General features: G+C 53.9%; 1 protein-coding gene across 7 annotated transcripts in view; it reads left to right on the forward strand.

The window, feature by feature from the left end:
• The window catches only part of LOC142486593 (uncharacterized), a 330,856-nt gene that overhangs the window by 60,135 nt on the left and 253,801 nt on the right, over window positions 1–16,920 (forward strand). For all 7 annotated transcript variants that reach the window (XM_075585175.1, XM_075585174.1, XM_075585178.1 and 4 more), the window contains one exon: window positions 6,573–6,607. In XM_075585175.1, the coding sequence (XP_075441290.1) occupies window positions 6,573–6,607 (35 nt within the window). The remainder of the gene's footprint in view (window positions 1–6,572; window positions 6,608–16,920) is intronic.

A 16,920-nucleotide genomic window follows, 5' to 3' on the forward strand; every position in this document is an offset into this window, starting at 1 on the left:
AGTTCGCAGGCCTATTTAAGGTAGGCTTGGAATACCGCCAGTACCACGTCAGTATTTGTCCCCAGGATGACCGGGGCGCTTGGATGCGCTTGAGGTTCAGGGCATAGCAACGCCTCCACATCCATTGGGTGGGCTTTGCCAGTATAAAACTGTAGTATGGCAAGTCGAAGCTTCACCACGTCGTCAAGAGTATTCCTCATTGCTGAGTCCCCACAGTCTCATGGTGTCCGCGGTTTGCAATGGCAGATGACTCAAATGTTGATCATAGAACGGATGGTACACAATGGTCACTTGTGACCCAGGGTCTAATAGCACGGTTGCGTATATGCCTTCTACAAGAATGCGTATGATGGCAGCTGGCCCCATACGACTGTAAGCATCTGTTGATACAGCTTCTCCAGTGCTTGGTGGTGTGGTGCCCTCAGAGGATGATGGGGGAATTTCTTCAGCTTGAGTCGTGCAGGACATGGCCTTAGGGGGACTGGATCAGACTTTCCTTGTTCCCAGGTAAACATTAGTGAAGTGTCCTTTTTGGCCGCACTTAAAGCAGACTGCACCACTCTGAAGGGTCTCGGCTCTGGAGGCCGCCAACTCTCTCTTGGGAGAGTGAGGTGTGAAAACAGGTATTTTGTGAGCAGTGGAATCCTCCTCGCTTTCGATCGCTTTGGCTTTTGCGATCGCTGCTCTTTTTAGTTTATCTTGAGGATATCCTTTGGCAGGAGCAACGGTCCTCTCTCTTTTCGCAGAGTCACACAGGGGCTTGGCCCAGTGCAACCGTAGGTTACTCTCCTGCGCTTGTACTTTATCCATTAGATCTTCAAAACCTAGAGCCTGATCAAGGGAGAGAGTGCAACTGACACGTATCGCCACTGGGTGCATCGACAATGCGCCCTGGAGAAGTTGTTGGATGCGCATGCCATGGGTCTGGGCCGCGGGAATAACCTTTTTCTTCACCAGAGGCCATAGAGGCAACTGGATCTGACGAAAAAATTCTGACACTTCCTCTCCTTCGACTTGCATGAGGGAGTAGAATTTGGCCAGTAGGGATACGGCATCCTTGGGGACACCATACGTCCTGGTTAGGGCCTGAATCAGGGCTGACACATTGGTGTTGGGGTGACCATTGTCATAAAACTGTACCATATGTGTAGCAGGCGGTTGTAAGCACTCAATGATTCGTTGCCGTTTTACGGCATCAGAGCAAGTCCACTCAGGGAGCACGTGTTACGCTTGATCTTTCCACTTTTCAAACTCGGCCTCACCGGCAGGTGTGGGTCAGATCCCGGAGAATACCTTGAGCTTGCGGTATTGATGGGAATGAGCGGACTGGCTCAGGGCTTCTACTAGCTGAGGTAGAAGTCCTCCCTTAGCTTGGTCTACTTGGTGCAAGGGTGGAGGAACTCTGGACTGTGTACTGGATAGGGGTTCTATAAGTTTCTGACGTTCACTGGAGGGGGACACGGATGGTGGGGCCTCAGACTAGAGGGTGACCTCCAGTTGGAACCTGGTGCTGAAAATCATCCTGGGTAGCAGGGGACCTGAATATAATAGTGAACTCCCTGTGAGCAAAGCGTCATATTTCCCGGAAGCGCGGGAAGGTCCCGGCGTGACCTCTGTGTAGGGCATTTGGACATAGTGGCAGAGATAGTTCAGAAAAGATAACAGGGCATCCCGGAGGCAAGGTTCCCGGAAAGTGTAATGCTGCAGGTGTGGTATTCCCTCTTACTTCATGACGGGTTGCCATAATGAGTATGTACCAGCAGTATGTGGGGTCCCATTTCCATCCTATTTGGCGGACTTGAGCAAACCCTGGAAGGGACCTGACCCGATTAATGACTTCTCGGGAGGTAATGCCAGGGGGCACGTCTCCCACCGTGAGCACATGGCGAGGGGACTCGTCCAGTTCCAGTGCCCTGTCACGGACTTGTTGCTTAGACGGTGAGAACATGCTGGTGAATGCAACAGCTAAATGTTGATTTGGAATAGAGCACACCAGGTCTGAGATCTCAGCAGTGCCTCCAAATGTAACACAGGTTCCCCTCCCCCCCAATCGCAGATAGGAACATGTAAAGAAATTACAGTGTTACCATGTGGTGCTTTACCTGATAGGCACACAGAAGGACTGAACCTCCACAACTGGGAGCCTGGGGTATACATGATTCATGGAACAGGAACAATAATAATAATAATAATGCAAACACACTATATATGCTAGCAACCTTTACTACAAAATATAACCTTGGTACTCTGTACCACACAGTAATATACACACACATAAATATAAATCCACCCCACTGGATACCAATATGAATGTCCCCAATGTACCTTGGGTGCCAGGCACCAATTCCCTGATGTCCCTTTCCCTATGTCTGGGTCCACCCAAAGTGTTGGAGATAGTGCTATTCCTGTGCACTGTATTAGGTACCTGCACCCGGGTATCGCAGAATAACAGGAAGGGATCTGTCTGATCCAATGCATCGTCTATGCGTGGGGTGAATTCCGGCGTGGATAATATCACTGTACGTCTATACCGGGGGGCTGGTCCGTCCCAAGTCCGCAGTCACAGCGTGGCGTGATCCTTCGTGAGGACAGTCTTTATCCTGAGTGATGTCTGATCCCAAACACAATGATCAAGGCTCTGCAGCAGATGAGCTGTTCCCTGATCTCAGCAAATAGCTAAAGGGGCAGGATACCTATCTAGGGCCTGTCCCTGAAGCAACTACAATCTGGGGATAATGGTGGAACTATCTGGGGCCTATGGGGGGGTAAACTGGCCTAGTGCAGGGGCTACTTCTCCCTGCACCTACAACCTCCCTAATCCTGCTCCCAACTCCAACTGTCACTAACTCCCGAGGGCTGAGCACACGGAATGTATCCAACTGTGAGCAGGGAATTCTGGCAACCCTATTGGCAATCCTATTGGCTGCTGTGACCACCTGGTATAGCAGCTCCCTGAGGCTCATGGGACTTGTAATCCCTGAACAGAGCCTTCCCTGGTATTGGCCGTCGTTAGGGATGCTCCTGCGCATGCGCCATCCTTCTGGTCGATCTGTTTCTGCCTTTCCTGCACTGCGCATTCGCCACTATACACAAGATGGCGGCACCCTGCTACGGGAACCGCCGGCGACACGATCGCCCCAGTGGCAGCATCTCCTCCTCCTGCAGCTGTCCCACACACACCATCCCCCACCGGAGTCAAAGGAGTGGGGTCTCCGTCCGCCGCGGAGGTAACCGCCAAAATGGTAAGGGTTAATAAAGCCCAGAGGGGGACCGGGGCTACACATATATATATATATATATATATATATATATATATATATATATATAAATAAAGCAACTGTAAATATTACTGTATATTCATTTGCATGTCTTAGACAGGTCTGCAACTCTGTCTTTCACCATTATCGCCCAGCACACAGCGTTTCCACTGCAGCAAGGGATTGTGGGAAATGACATGCAAATGAGCACACAGTGCCACCTTTTATCTCAAGCTCACATTACATGAACAACCCTTGCTTAAAAGCTGCGTCTAAAGCACCATGCATTGCCGCAGTGGAAACGTTGTGTTGTAGGCGATAATGGTGAAAGACAGGGTTGCAGATCTGTCTAAGACATGAAAATGAATATACAGTAATATTTACAGTTGCTTTATGCTTTACCGTGGAGGGTTTTTGTCACTTTTTTTTACCCACCATAACTTTAATATACACACACACACACACACACAATGTTCATACTGTCATGAACATTGTGTATGGAAAACCGAGAGAAAGACAAAGGAGAGGTGGGGTGGGAGAGAAGGAGATGTAGAAAATAAAAAGTGAGAGAGACAGTGATATGCTCAGAACAGGAGAGAAAGAAAACAGAGCCGGACATCGAGCTGCTAGAAGACTTTGGTTTTTTTTTATTTCAGCAAACTCCATAAAGGTAATGAAAGGGACAGTGTTACTGTTCCATTCTATTATAGAGGTACATGTGAAAAAAAGACAGCGCACGGCCTCTCATAGTGTAAAATAGTACAGATATAATTATATATATTATAGGGGTACGTCTGAGCTCCCCTAATTCTGTCTCGCTAAACAAGTGTCAAATGCCACAATTAGAGACACTTCAGTTATAAAACGGTTATTTAAGTTTCTTAATATGTGGACCTTTATTTATTCATAAATAGTCCCCATAATGTCCCATATATGCTATGTTTAATGCCCCGTCTGTCCTATCAGCTCTCCGGCCTAAGGCCTCGGCCATGTTTACCGGTTGCAGGCAGAAGCGTGCTGACGCGCGCTCCCGCTCAGCACTGAGCCCCTACAGCCGCAATTAAAATGGCTTTAGTAGGGGCTCACCTACGCTTCCGCAAGTGCGCGGAAGCGTAGGTCTCAGGGGAATTTAAAATTCCCTCGCTTGCTGGCGCAACAGGCCGGTCATGTGAGCGGTTCATCCAATGAGGGCGAACCAGCTCCGTGACGTCACTATCCCGCCCCCGGCCAGTGACGTGCTCGCCCCCGGCCCGCTGACAGCGCGTGCGGTAAGCAACCGCAAGGCCAGGGAAAGCACTCGCTTTCCCTGTGCCTCAGCGCGCCGCAGCACGCCAGCAGGGAGCCTGGCCGAGGCCTAAGAGGTGTCAGGCTCTTTGTTCTTACTATTTACATAAATAGAAACTAGGAGACAAGAACACCCTATTGACAGCACTCGTTGTGATTGCAATGTAATGATGAATACATTAATACATAATGCTTTATTACTATCAAATAAAATAATGTGAAATGTTAAAGTGAAAAACAACTGACATTGGTGACGCAACAAATAAAACGGACTAAAATACTTAATACTAAAACTGAGATATAGGGGGGGGGGAGATGAAACCAAACTGCTTAATAGCAGAAGAAAAAATTCATAAATAATGAGAATTCAACCCCCTGGTACAGCAATGAAAAGGTTAAAAAGCCTGTAAAATCAAAACAGGTAACGAAGGACTGACCATGCATATACTAACCAATGTTTGGCACATGAAAGTAAACTCACTAATATACAAAACAGTACAGACAAAATAATGTGAAATAGATGTTACCAAAGTATCTGAACCCATATAGGGTTATCCAGCATGCCAAGAAAGAACTGACAGCAAAATAAATGAATCACCAGTTGGTAGAAATACAAGGATACTTATAGTGAATAACATGCACAAGAGCCCACAAAGTGTGTTAAATGGCTCTGGGGCACGGATCAAGTCCGTATCCAGTTATAGCCCCTTAGTTAATATGTAATGTTGTCACACAGTGGGATACATGGCACAAAAAATACTATAGTGAGGATACAAACATATGTTAGCAGAGGGAGGGTTCCCAAGAGTATCCGACACACCAGGTGCAATCAGCTGTTGTTGAGATACAATGTTATGCTCACAACGGAGTAATTATACATACTCAGTAGCCGCCTCCTACCTTACTACAGGACTGACGTCATGACGCTTACATGCCGGGCAGAGGGTGAAAGGCACATGTTATGTGTATCCGATCGCTATAAACTGTTTCAATGGCTGTAATTTATACCATCAAACTTGTATTTAGTCAGTCACAGTTAATAATGCCTCTTCAGCCATGACGATGGCTTTAGGAACCCGGCAATCACTGCTGCAAGAAGTTACTGCTACTGAGTATGCATAATTACTCCTTTGTGCGCATAACATTGTATCTCAACAACAGCTGATTGCACCTGGTGTGTCGGATACTCTTGCGAACCCTTCCTTTGCTAACATATGTTTGTATCCTCACTATAGTATTTTTTGTGCCATGTATCCCACTGTGTGACAACATTACATATTAACTAAGGGGCTATAACTGGATACGGACTTGATCCGTGTCCCAGAGCCATTTAACACACTTCGTGGACTCTTGTGCATGTTATTCACTATAAGTATCCTTGTATTTGTACCAACTGGTGATTCATTTATTTTGCTGTCAGTTCTTTCTTGGCATGCTGGATAACCCTATATGGGTTCAGATACTTTGGTAACATCTATTTGACATTATTTTGTCTGTACTGTTTTGTATATTAGTGAGTTTACTTTCATGTGCCAAACATTGGTTAGTATATGCATGGTCAGTCCTTCGTTACCTGTTTTGATTTTACAGGCTTTTTAACCTTTTCATTGCTGTACTAGGGGGTTGAATTCTCATTATTTATTAGTTTTTTCCTCTGCTATTAAGCAGTTTGGTTTCATCTCCCCCCCCCCTATATCTCAGTTTTAGTATTAAGTATTTTAGTCCGTTTTATTTGTTGCGTCACCAATGTCAGTTGTTTTTCACTTTAACATTTCACTTTATTTTATTTGATAGTAATAAAGCATTATGTATTAATGTATTCATCATTACATTGCAATCACGAGTGCTGTCAATAGGGTGTTCTTGTCGCCTAGTTTCTAACTTCCCCTTTTCCCCTTTTGCACCGTTGTTCACTGCACTCTACCTATTATATTATAGGCTGATGCGAGAGTTACCTTCCCCTCCCCCTTTCCCTTTTGTATATTTACATAAATACAATCTCTCTCTCTGACTGTCTTCTCTCCTTTACAGATCCTCCCATTCGGAGAGTCGGGCCAATGAGTTTGGTAAGAAATAAATATAAGTGAGGTATACTGTATATTGTAGGTATGTATATCTTTATTAACAAATAATATAAATAACTCATAATGGGAAGAAGCACTTCAGAGATAAAAGTGACATTCAGAAAAAGGAGTCCTTGCACCGAAGAGCTTACAATCTAATATATTTCAATACATAGAATTATATCCCTCTGTAACCCCTCCATGCCCGGCTTAAAGGGAGGTTTACATATTTACTTTGATATCAGTCTCTTAGGGTTTATATCTTAGTCCAACAGAGTGTTCTTGCGGCTGGACATGGTTCTCTCAGATGATAGACAAGGTGGTAAATGGTGGGTGCCCGGAGTTTTGTAGTTTTGAATAAAATAATTGTTTATAAACTGTTGTAACACTATACTTCCTCACAAAGGTTGCTGAGGAGGCACATCGCTTATTGCAACTGTACATTTACCTTTTTTTATTTCTCTTATAACCTAAACTACGTTAACCTTTTACTCAGAACTATCTATACACTAATCTATAAAACTATTTGTCTCTATTTTATATATATATATATATACACATATATATATATACACATATATATATACACATATATATACGGTACTGATACCTCTACATGTATATATTTTAGTGGTCGACAAATCACCCAAAAATCTACTCGCTAGACCAAAAATTCTACTCGCCACCCAGTCACGCCCCCAATCCTGCCCTAGTCCCGCCTCCAATCCTGCCCCTAGCCCCGCCCCCAACCCCGCTTTAAAAAAAATACATAAATTGAATTAATTCCTAGTAAGAACAACATTCGATTTTGACATAAATTTATTTATTGTATTACATTTTACAACAATTAGTCCTTGTTACGTGTGTGTGTGTGTGTGTGTATAAATGTCGGATCTACAAAAAAAAGCCAGATGTGAATGACTTGTTTCCTGCACCCTTTAACCAGTGTCTGGATGCCCCCGCGTCACAATATCTAAAGCAGCAATCCCACCTGGGATCTTGCCTGATCCGCAGTCCCTCAATGTCCAGGCACCTCATTCCCCCAATGTTATATTTTGGAGGGGAGGTGTTCCCTACATGTCTTCTGGGTTAGGGGGGATTCCGATGTCTCCCATGTGAAGCTTGAGTCAGATCTGGAAGAAGGCAGTATAGGTTATTTCGGTGTAGGTATAGGGCAGTTAAGATATACCAGGTAAATAAAATATCCAGATCGAGAGTGTGGGACGGAGGGAGTGTGGGACGGAGGGCGAGAGTGAGAGACGGAGGGCGAGAGTGAGAGACGGAGGGCGAGAGTGAGAGACGGAGGGCGAGAGTGAGAGACGGAGGGCGAGAGTGAGAGACGGAGGGCGAGAGTGAGAGACGGAGGGCGAGAGTGAGAGACGGAGGGCGAGAGTGAGAGACGGAGGGCGAGAGTGAGAGACGGAGGGCGAGAGTGAGAGACACGGTGGCTGGCTGGGTGGCTGGCTGGCTGGGTGGCTGGGTGGCTGGGTGGCTGGGTGGCTGACTGACTGACTGACTGTGTGGGTGGCTGGCTGGCTGGCTGACTGACTGTGTGGGTGGCTGGCTGGCTGGCTGGCTGGCTGGCTGACTGACTGACTGACTGTGTGGGTGGCTGGCTGGCTGACTGACTGTGTGGCTGGCTGGCTGGCTGGCTGGCTGACTGACTGTGTGGGTGGCTGGCTGGCTGACTGACTGACCGACTGTGTGGGTGGCTGGCTGGCTGACTGACTGACTGACTGTGTGGGTGGCTGGCTGGCTGGCTGACTGACTGTGTGGGTGGCTGGCTGGCCGGCTGGCTGACTGACTGACTGTGTGGGTGGCTGGCTGGCTGGCTGGCTGACTGACTGTGTGGGTGGCTGGCTGGCTGGCTGGCTGACTGACTGACTGTGTGGGTGGCTGGCTGGCTGACTGACTGTGTGGGTGACTGGCTGGCTGACTGGCTGACTGACTGTGTGGGTGGCTGGCTGACTGACTGACTGTGTGGGTGACTGGCTGACTGACTGACTGTGTGGGTGGCTGGCTGACTGACTGACTGTGTGGGTGGCTGGCTGGCTGGCTGGCTGGCTGACTGACTGTGTGGCTGGCTGGCTGACTGACTGACTGTTTGGGTGGCTGGCTGGCTGGCTGGCTGACTGGCTGGCTGGCTGACTGACTGTGTGGGTGACTGGCTGGCTGACTGGCTGACTGACTGTGTGGGTGGCTGGCTGACTGACTGACTGTGTGGGTGACTGGCTGACTGACTGACTGTGTGGGTGGCTGGCTGACTGACTGTGTGGGTGGCTGGCTGGCTGGCTGGCTGACTGACTGTGTGGCTGGCTGGCTGACTGACTGACTGACTGTTTGGGTGGCTGGCTGGCTGGCTGACTGACTGTGTGGGTGGCTGGCTGGCTGGCTTACTGACTGACTGTGTGGGTGGCTGGCTGGCTGACTGACTGACTGTGTGGGTGGCTGGCTGGCTGACTGACTTACTGTGTGGGTGGCTGGCTGTCTGGCTGACTGACTGACTGTGTGGGTGGCTGGCTGGCTGACTGACTGACAGTGTGGGTGACTGGCTGGCTGGCTGACTGATTGTGTGGCTGACTGGCTGGCTGGCTGACTGTGTGGGTGGCTGGCTGGCTGTCTGGCTGTGTGGGTGGCTGGCTGGCTGACTGACTGGCTGGATGGCTGGCTGGCTGGCTGGCTCACTGGCTGACTGGCTGACTGACTGTGTGGCTGGCTGGCTGTGTGGGTGGCTGGCTGGCTGGCTGTGTGGGTGGCTGGCTGGCTGGCTGACTGGCTGGCTGGCTGACTGTGTGGGTGGCTGGCTGGCTGGCTGGCTGACTCACTGACTGTGTGGGTGGATGGCTGGCTGACTGACTGACTGACTGACTGTGTGGGTGGCTGGCTGGCTGACTGACTGACTGTGTGGGTGGCTGGCTGACTGACTGACTGTGTGGGTGGCTGGCTGACTGTGTGGCTGGCTGGCTGGCTGACTGTGTGGGTGACTGACTGACTGTGTGGGTGACTGACTGACTGTGTGGGTGACTGACTGACTGTTTGGGTGACTGGCTGGCTGGCTGTGTGGGTGGCTGGCTGGCTGGCTGGCTGACTGACTGACTGTGTGGGTGACTGACTGACTGGCTGTGTGGGTGACTGACTGGCTGGCTGTGTGCGTGGCTGGCTGGCTGGCTGACTGACTGGCTGACTGTGTGGGTGGCTGGCTGACTGACTGACTGTGTGGGTGGCTGGCTGACTGACTGTGTGGGTGGCTGGCTGACTGACTGACTGTGTGGCAGGCTGACTGACCGACTGTGGCTGGCTGGCTGACTGACTGACTGTGTGGCTGGCTGACTGACTGACTGTGTGGGTGGCTGGCTGGCTGACTGACTGACTGTCTGTGTGGCTGGCTGACTGACTGACTGACTGTGTGGCTGACTGACTGACTGTGTGGGTGGCTGACTGACTGACTGACTGACTGTGTGGCTGGCTGGCTGACTGACTGACTGTGTGGGTGGCTGGCTGGCTGGCTGACTGACTGACTGTGTGGGTGGCTGGCTGGCTGGCTGACTGACTGACTGTGTGGGTGGCTGGCTGACTGACTGTGTGGGTGGGTGGCTGGCTGGCTGACTGGCTGACTGGCTGTGTGGGTGGCTGGCTGACTGGCTGGCTGTGTGGGTGGCTGGCTGGCTTGCTGACTGGCTGGCTGTGTGGGTGGCTGGCTGGCTGACTGGCTGGCTGTGTGGGTGGCTGGCTGGCTGGCTGGCTGAATGACTGTGTAACTGGCTGACTGACTGTGTGAGTGGCTGGCTGGCTGACTAACTGACTGTCTGTGTGGCTGGCTGACTGACTGACTGTGGCTGGCTGACTGACTGACTGACTGTGTGGCTGACTGACTGACTGACTGTGTGGGTGGCTGGCTGACTGGCTGGCTGACTGACTGACTGTCTGTGTGGCTGCCTGACTGACTGTGGGTGGCTGTCTGGCTGACTGACTGACTGACTGACTGTGTGGCTGGCTGACTGACTGACTGACTGTCTGTGTGGCTGGCTGACTGACTGTGTGGGTGGCTGACTGACTGACTGTGTGGCTGGCTGGCTGGCTGACTGACTGACTGTGTGGGTGGCTGGCTGGCTGACTGACTGTGTGGCTGGCTGGCTGACTGACTGACTGTGTGGGTGGCTGGCTGGCTGACTGACTGACTGTGTGGGTGGATGGCTGGCTGACTGACTGACTGACTGTGTGGGTGGCTGGCTGACTGACTGACTGACTGACTGACTGTGTGGGTGGCTGGCTGACTGACTGTGTGGGTGGGTGGCTGGCTGGCTGACTGACTGACTGACTGTGTGGGTGGGTGGCTGGCTGGCTGACTGACTGACAGTGTGGGTGACTGGCTGGCTGGCTGACTGATTGTGTGGCTGACTGGCTGGCTGACTAACTGTGTGGGTGACTGGCTGGCTGGCTGACTTTGTGGGTGGCTGGCTGGCTGTCTGGCTGTGTGGGTGGCTGGCTGGCTGACTGACTGGCTGGATGACTGGCTGGCTGGCTGGCTGACTGGCTGACTGGCTGACTGGCTGACTGACTGTGTGGATGGCTGGCTGTGTGGGTGGCTGGCTGGCTGTGTGGGTGTCTGGCTGGCTGGCTGACTGGCTGGCTGGCTGGCTGACTGGCTGGCTGACTGTGTGGGTGGCTGGCTGGCTGGCTGGCTGACTCACTGACTGTGTGGGTGGATGGCTGGCTGACTGACTGACTGTGTGGGTGGCTGGCTGGCTGACTGAATGACTGTGTGGGTGGCTGGCTGACTGACTGACTGTGTGGGTGGCTGGCTGACTGTGTGGCTGGCTGGCTGGCTGGCTGACTGTGTGGGTGACTGACTGACTGTGTGGGTGACTGACTGACTGTGTGGGTGACTGACTGACTGTGTGGGTGACTGACTGACTGACTGTTTGGGTGACTGGCTTGCTGGCTGTGTGGGTGGCTGGCTGGCTGGCTGACTGACTGACTGTGTGGGTGACTGACTGGCTGTGTGGGTGACTGACTGGCTGGCTGTGTGGGTGGCTGGCTGGCTGGCTGACTGACTGGCTGACTGTGTGGGTGGCTGGCTGACTGACTGACTGTGTGGGTGGCTGGCTGACTGACTGTGTGGGTGGCTGGCTGACTGACTGACTGTGTGGCAGGCTGACTGACCGACTGTGGCTGGCTGGCTGACTGACTGACTGTGTGGCTGGCTGACTGACTGTGTGGGTGGCTGGCTGGCTGAATGACTGACTGACTGTCTGTGTGGCTGGCTGACTGACTGACTGACTGTGTGGGTGGCTGACTGACTGACTGACTGTGTGGCTGGCTGGCTGACTGACTGACTGTGTGGGTGGCTGGCTGACTGACTGACTGTGTGGGTGGCTGGCTGGCTGACTGACTGACTGTGTGGGTGGCTGGCTGACTGACTGACTGACTGTGTGGCTGGCTGACTGACTGACTGTGTGGGTGGCTGGCTGGCAGGCTGACTGGCTGACTGTGTGGGTGGCTGGCAAACTGGCTGGCTGTGTGGGTGGCTGGCTGGCTTGCTGACTGGCTGGCTGTGTGGGTGGCTGGCTGGCTGACTGGCTGGCTGTGTGGGTGGCTGGCTGGCTGGCTGAATGACTGTGTAACTGGCTGACTGACTGTGTGAGTGGCTGGCTGGCTGGCTGACTAACTGACTGTCTGTGTGGCTGGCTGACTGACTGACTGTGGCTGGCTGACTGACTGACTGACTGTGTGGCTGCCTGACTGACTGTGGGTGGCTGTCTGGCTGACTGACTGACTGACTGTGTGGCTGGCTGACTGACTGACTGACTGTGTGGGTGGCTGACTGACTGACTGACTGTCTGTGTGGCTGGCTGACTGACTGTGTGGGTGGCTGACTGACTGACTGACTGTGTGGCTGGCTGGCTGACTGACTGACTGTGTGGGTGGCTGGCTGGCTGACTGACTGTGTGGCTGGCTGGCTGGCTGACTGACTGGCTGGATGACTGGCTGGCTGGCTGGCTGACTGGCTGACTGGCTGACTGGCTGACTGACTGTGTGGATGGCTGGCTGTGTGGGTGGCTGGCTGGCTGTGTGGGTGTCTGGCTGGCTGGCTGACTGGCTGGCTGGCTGGCTGACTGGCTGGCTGACTGTGTGGGTGGCTGGCTGGCTGGCTGGCTGACTCACTGACTGTGTGGGTGGATGGCTGGCTGACTGACTGACTGTGTGGGTGGCTGGCTGGCTGACTGAATGACTGTGTGGGTGGCTGGCTGACTGACTGACTGTGTGGGTGGCTGGCTGACTGTGTGGCTGGCTGGCTGGCTGGCTGACTGTGTGGGTGACTGACTGACTGTGTGGGTGACTGACTGACTGTGTGGGTGACTGACTGACTGTGTGGGTGACTGACTGACTGACTGTTTGGGTGACTGGCTTGCTGGCTGTGTGGGTGGCTGGCTGGCTGGCTGACTGACTGACTGTGTGGGTGACTGACTGGCTGTGTGGGTGACTGACTGGCTGGCTGTGTGGGTGGCTGGCTGGCTGGCTGACTGACTGGCTGACTGTGTGGGTGGCTGGCTGACTGACTGACTGTGTGGGTGGCTGGCTGACTGACTGTGTGGGTGGCTGGCTGACTGACTGACTGTGTGGCAGGCTGACTGACCGACTGTGGCTGGCTGGCTGACTGACTGACTGTGTGGCTGGCTGACTGACTGTGTGGGTGGCTGGCTGGCTGAATGACTGACTGACTGTCTGTGTGGCTGGCTGACTGACTGACTGACTGTGTGGGTGGCTGACTGACTGACTGACTGTGTGGCTGGCTGGCTGACTGACTGACTGTGTGGGTGGCTGGCTGACTGACTGACTGTGTGGGTGGCTGGCTGGCTGACTGACTGACTGTGTGGGTGGCTGGCTGACTGACTGACTGACTGTGTGGCTGGCTGACTGACTGACTGTGTGGGTGGCTGGCTGGCAGGCTGACTGGCTGACTGTGTGGGTGGCTGGCAAACTGGCTGGCTGTGTGGGTGGCTGGCTGGCTTGCTGACTGGCTGGCTGTGTGGGTGGCTGGCTGGCTGACTGGCTGGCTGTGTGGGTGGCTGGCTGGCTGGCTGAATGACTGTGTAACTGGCTGACTGACTGTGTGAGTGGCTGGCTGGCTGGCTGACTAACTGACTGTCTGTGTGGCTGGCTGACTGACTGACTGTGGCTGGCTGACTGACTGACTGACTGTGTGGCTGCCTGACTGACTGTGGGTGGCTGTCTGGCTGACTGACTGACTGACTGTGTGGCTGGCTGACTGACTGACTGACTGTGTGGGTGGCTGACTGACTGACTGACTGTCTGTGTGGCTGGCTGACTGACTGTGTGGGTGGCTGACTGACTGACTGACTGTGTGGCTGGCTGGCTGACTGACTGACTGTGTGGGTGGCTGGCTGGCTGACTGACTGTGTGGCTGGCTGGCTGACTGACTGACTGTGTGGGTGGCTGGCTGGCTGACTGACTGACTGTGTGGGTGGATGGCTGGCTGACTGACTGACTGACTGTGTGGGTGGCTGGCTGACTGACTGACTGTGTGGGTGGCTGGCTGACTGACTGTGTGGGTGGGTGGCTGGCTGACTGACTGTCTGTGTGGCTGGCTGACTGACTGACTGTGTGGGTGGCTGACTGACTGACTGACTGTGTGGCTGGCTGGCTGACTGACTGACTGTGTGGGTGGCTGACTGACTGACTGACTTTGTGGCTGGCTGGCTGACTGACTGACTGTGTGGGTGGCTGGCTGGCTGACTGACTGACTGTGTGGGTGGCTGGCTGGCTGACTGACTGACTGTGTGGGTGGCTGGCTGACTGACTGACTGACTGTGGGGGTGGCTGGCTGACTGACTGTGTGGGTGGGTGGCTGTCTGACTGACTGACTGTGTGGGTGGGTGGCTGGCTGGCTGACTGGCTGACTGTGTGGGTGGCTGGCTGACTGGCTGGCTGTGTGGGTGGCTGGCTGGCTTGCTGACTGGCTGCCTATGTGGGTGGCTGGATGGCTGACTGGCTGGCTGTGTGTGTGGCTGGCTGGCTGGCTGACTGACTGTGTAACTGGCTGACTGACTGTGTGGGTGGTTGGCTGGCTGACTAACTGACTGTCTGTGTGGCTGGCTGACTGACTGACTGTGGCTGGCTGACTGACTGACTGACTGACTGTGTGGCTGACTGACTGACTGACTGTGTGGGTGGCTGGCTGACTGGCTGGCTGACTGACTGACTGTCTGTGTGGCTGCCTGACTGACTGTGGGTGGCTGTCTGGCTGACTGACTGACTGACTGTGTGGGTGGCTGGCTGACTGACTGTGTGGGTGACTGGCAGGCTGTGTGTGTGGGTGGCTGGCTGGCTGACTGTGTAACTGGCTGAATGACTGACTGACTGTGTGTGTGGCTGGCTGGCTGACTGACTGTCTGTGTGGCGAACTGACTGAATGACTGACTGACTGTGTGGCTGACTGACTGTGTGGGTGGCTGGCTGGCTGACTGTGGGTGGCTGGCTGGCTGGCTGACTGACTGACTGTGTGGGTGGCTGGCTGGCTGACTGACTGACTGTGTGGGTGGATGGCTGGCTGACTGACTGACTGTGTGGGTGGCTGGCTGACTGACTGACTGACTGTGTGGCTGGCTGACTGACTGACTGTGTGGGTGGGTGGCTGGCTGGCTGACTGGCTGACTGGCTGTGTGGGTGGCTGGCTGACTGGCTGGCTGTGTGTGTGGCTGGCTGGCTTGCTGACTGGCTGGCTGTGTGGGTGGCTGGCTGGCTGACTGGCTGGCTGTGTGGGTGGCTGGCTGGCTGAATGACTGTGTAACTGGCTGACTGACTGTGTGAGTGGCTGGCTGGCTGACTAACTGACTGTCTGTGTGGCTGGCTGACTGACTGACTGTGGCTGGCTGACTGACTGACTGTGTGGCTGACTGACTGACTGACTGTGTGGGTGGCTGGCTGACTGGCTGGCTGACTGACTGACTGTCTGTGTGGCTGCCTGACTGACTGTGGGTGGCTGTCTGGCTGACTGACTGACTGACTGTGTGGCTGGCTGACTGACTGACTGACTGTGTGTGTGGCTGGCTGGCTGACTGACTGACTGACTGACTGACTGACTGTCTGTGTGGCTGGCTGACTGACTGTGTGGGTGGCTGACTGACTGACTGACTGTGTGGCTGGCTGGCTGACTGACTGACTGTGTGGGTGGCTGGCTGGCTGACTGACTGTGTGGCTGGCTGGCTGACTGACTGACTGTGTGGGTGGCTGGCTGGCTGACTGACTGACTGTGTGGGTGGATGGCTGGCTTACTGACTGACTGACTGTGTGGGTGGCTGGCTGACTGACTGACTGACTGACTGACTGTGTGGGTGGCTGGCTGACTGACTGTGTGGGTGGGTGGCTGGCTGGCTGACTGACTGACTGTGTGGGTGGCTGGCTGACTGACTGTGGGTGGGTGGCTGGCTGACTGACTGACTGACTGTGTGGGTGGGTGGCTGGCTGGCTGACTGACTGACTGTGTGGGTGGCTGGCTGGCTGACTGACTGACAGTGTGGGTGACTGGCTGGCTGGCTGACTGATTGTGTGGCTGACTGGCTGGCTGACTAACTGTGTGGGTGACTGGCTGGCTGGCTGACTTTGTGGGTGGCTGGCTGGCTGGCTGTCTGGCTGTGTGGGTGGCTGGCTGGCTGACTGACTGGCTGGATGACTGGCTGGCTGGCTGGCTGGCTGACTGGCTGACTGGCTGACTGACTGTGTGGATGGCTGGCTGTGTGGGTGGCTGGCTGGCTGTGTGGGTGGCTGGCTGGCTGGCTGACTGGCTGGCTGGCTGACTGGCTGGCTGGCTGACTGTGTGGGTGGCTGGCTGGCTGGCTGGCTGGCTGACTCACTGACTGTGTGGGTGGATGGCTGGCTGACTGACTGACTGTGTGGGTGGCTGGCTGGCTGACTGAATGACTGTGTGGGTGGCTGGCTGACTGACTGACTGTGTGGGTGGCTGGCTGACTGTGTGGCTGGCTGGCTGGCTGGCTGACTGTGTGGGTGACTGACTGACTGTGTGGGTGACTGACTGACTGTGTGGGTGACTGACTGACTGACTGTTTGGGTGACTGGCTGGCTTGCTGTGTGGGTGGCTGGCTGGCTGGCTGACTGACTGACTGTGTGGGTGACTGACTGACTGGCTGTGTGGGTGACTGACTGGCTGGCTGTGTGGGTGGCTGGCTGGCTGGCTGACTGACTGGCTGACTGTGTGGGTGGCTGGCTGACTGACTGACTGTGTGGGTGGCTGGCTGACTGACTGTGTGGGTGGCTGGCTGACTGACTGACTGTGT

This window comes from Ascaphus truei, unplaced genomic scaffold (genome assembly GCF_040206685.1).
Source record: "Ascaphus truei isolate aAscTru1 unplaced genomic scaffold, aAscTru1.hap1 HAP1_SCAFFOLD_97, whole genome shotgun sequence".
In the NCBI taxonomy this organism is placed as follows: domain Eukaryota; kingdom Metazoa; phylum Chordata; class Amphibia; order Anura; family Ascaphidae; genus Ascaphus; species Ascaphus truei.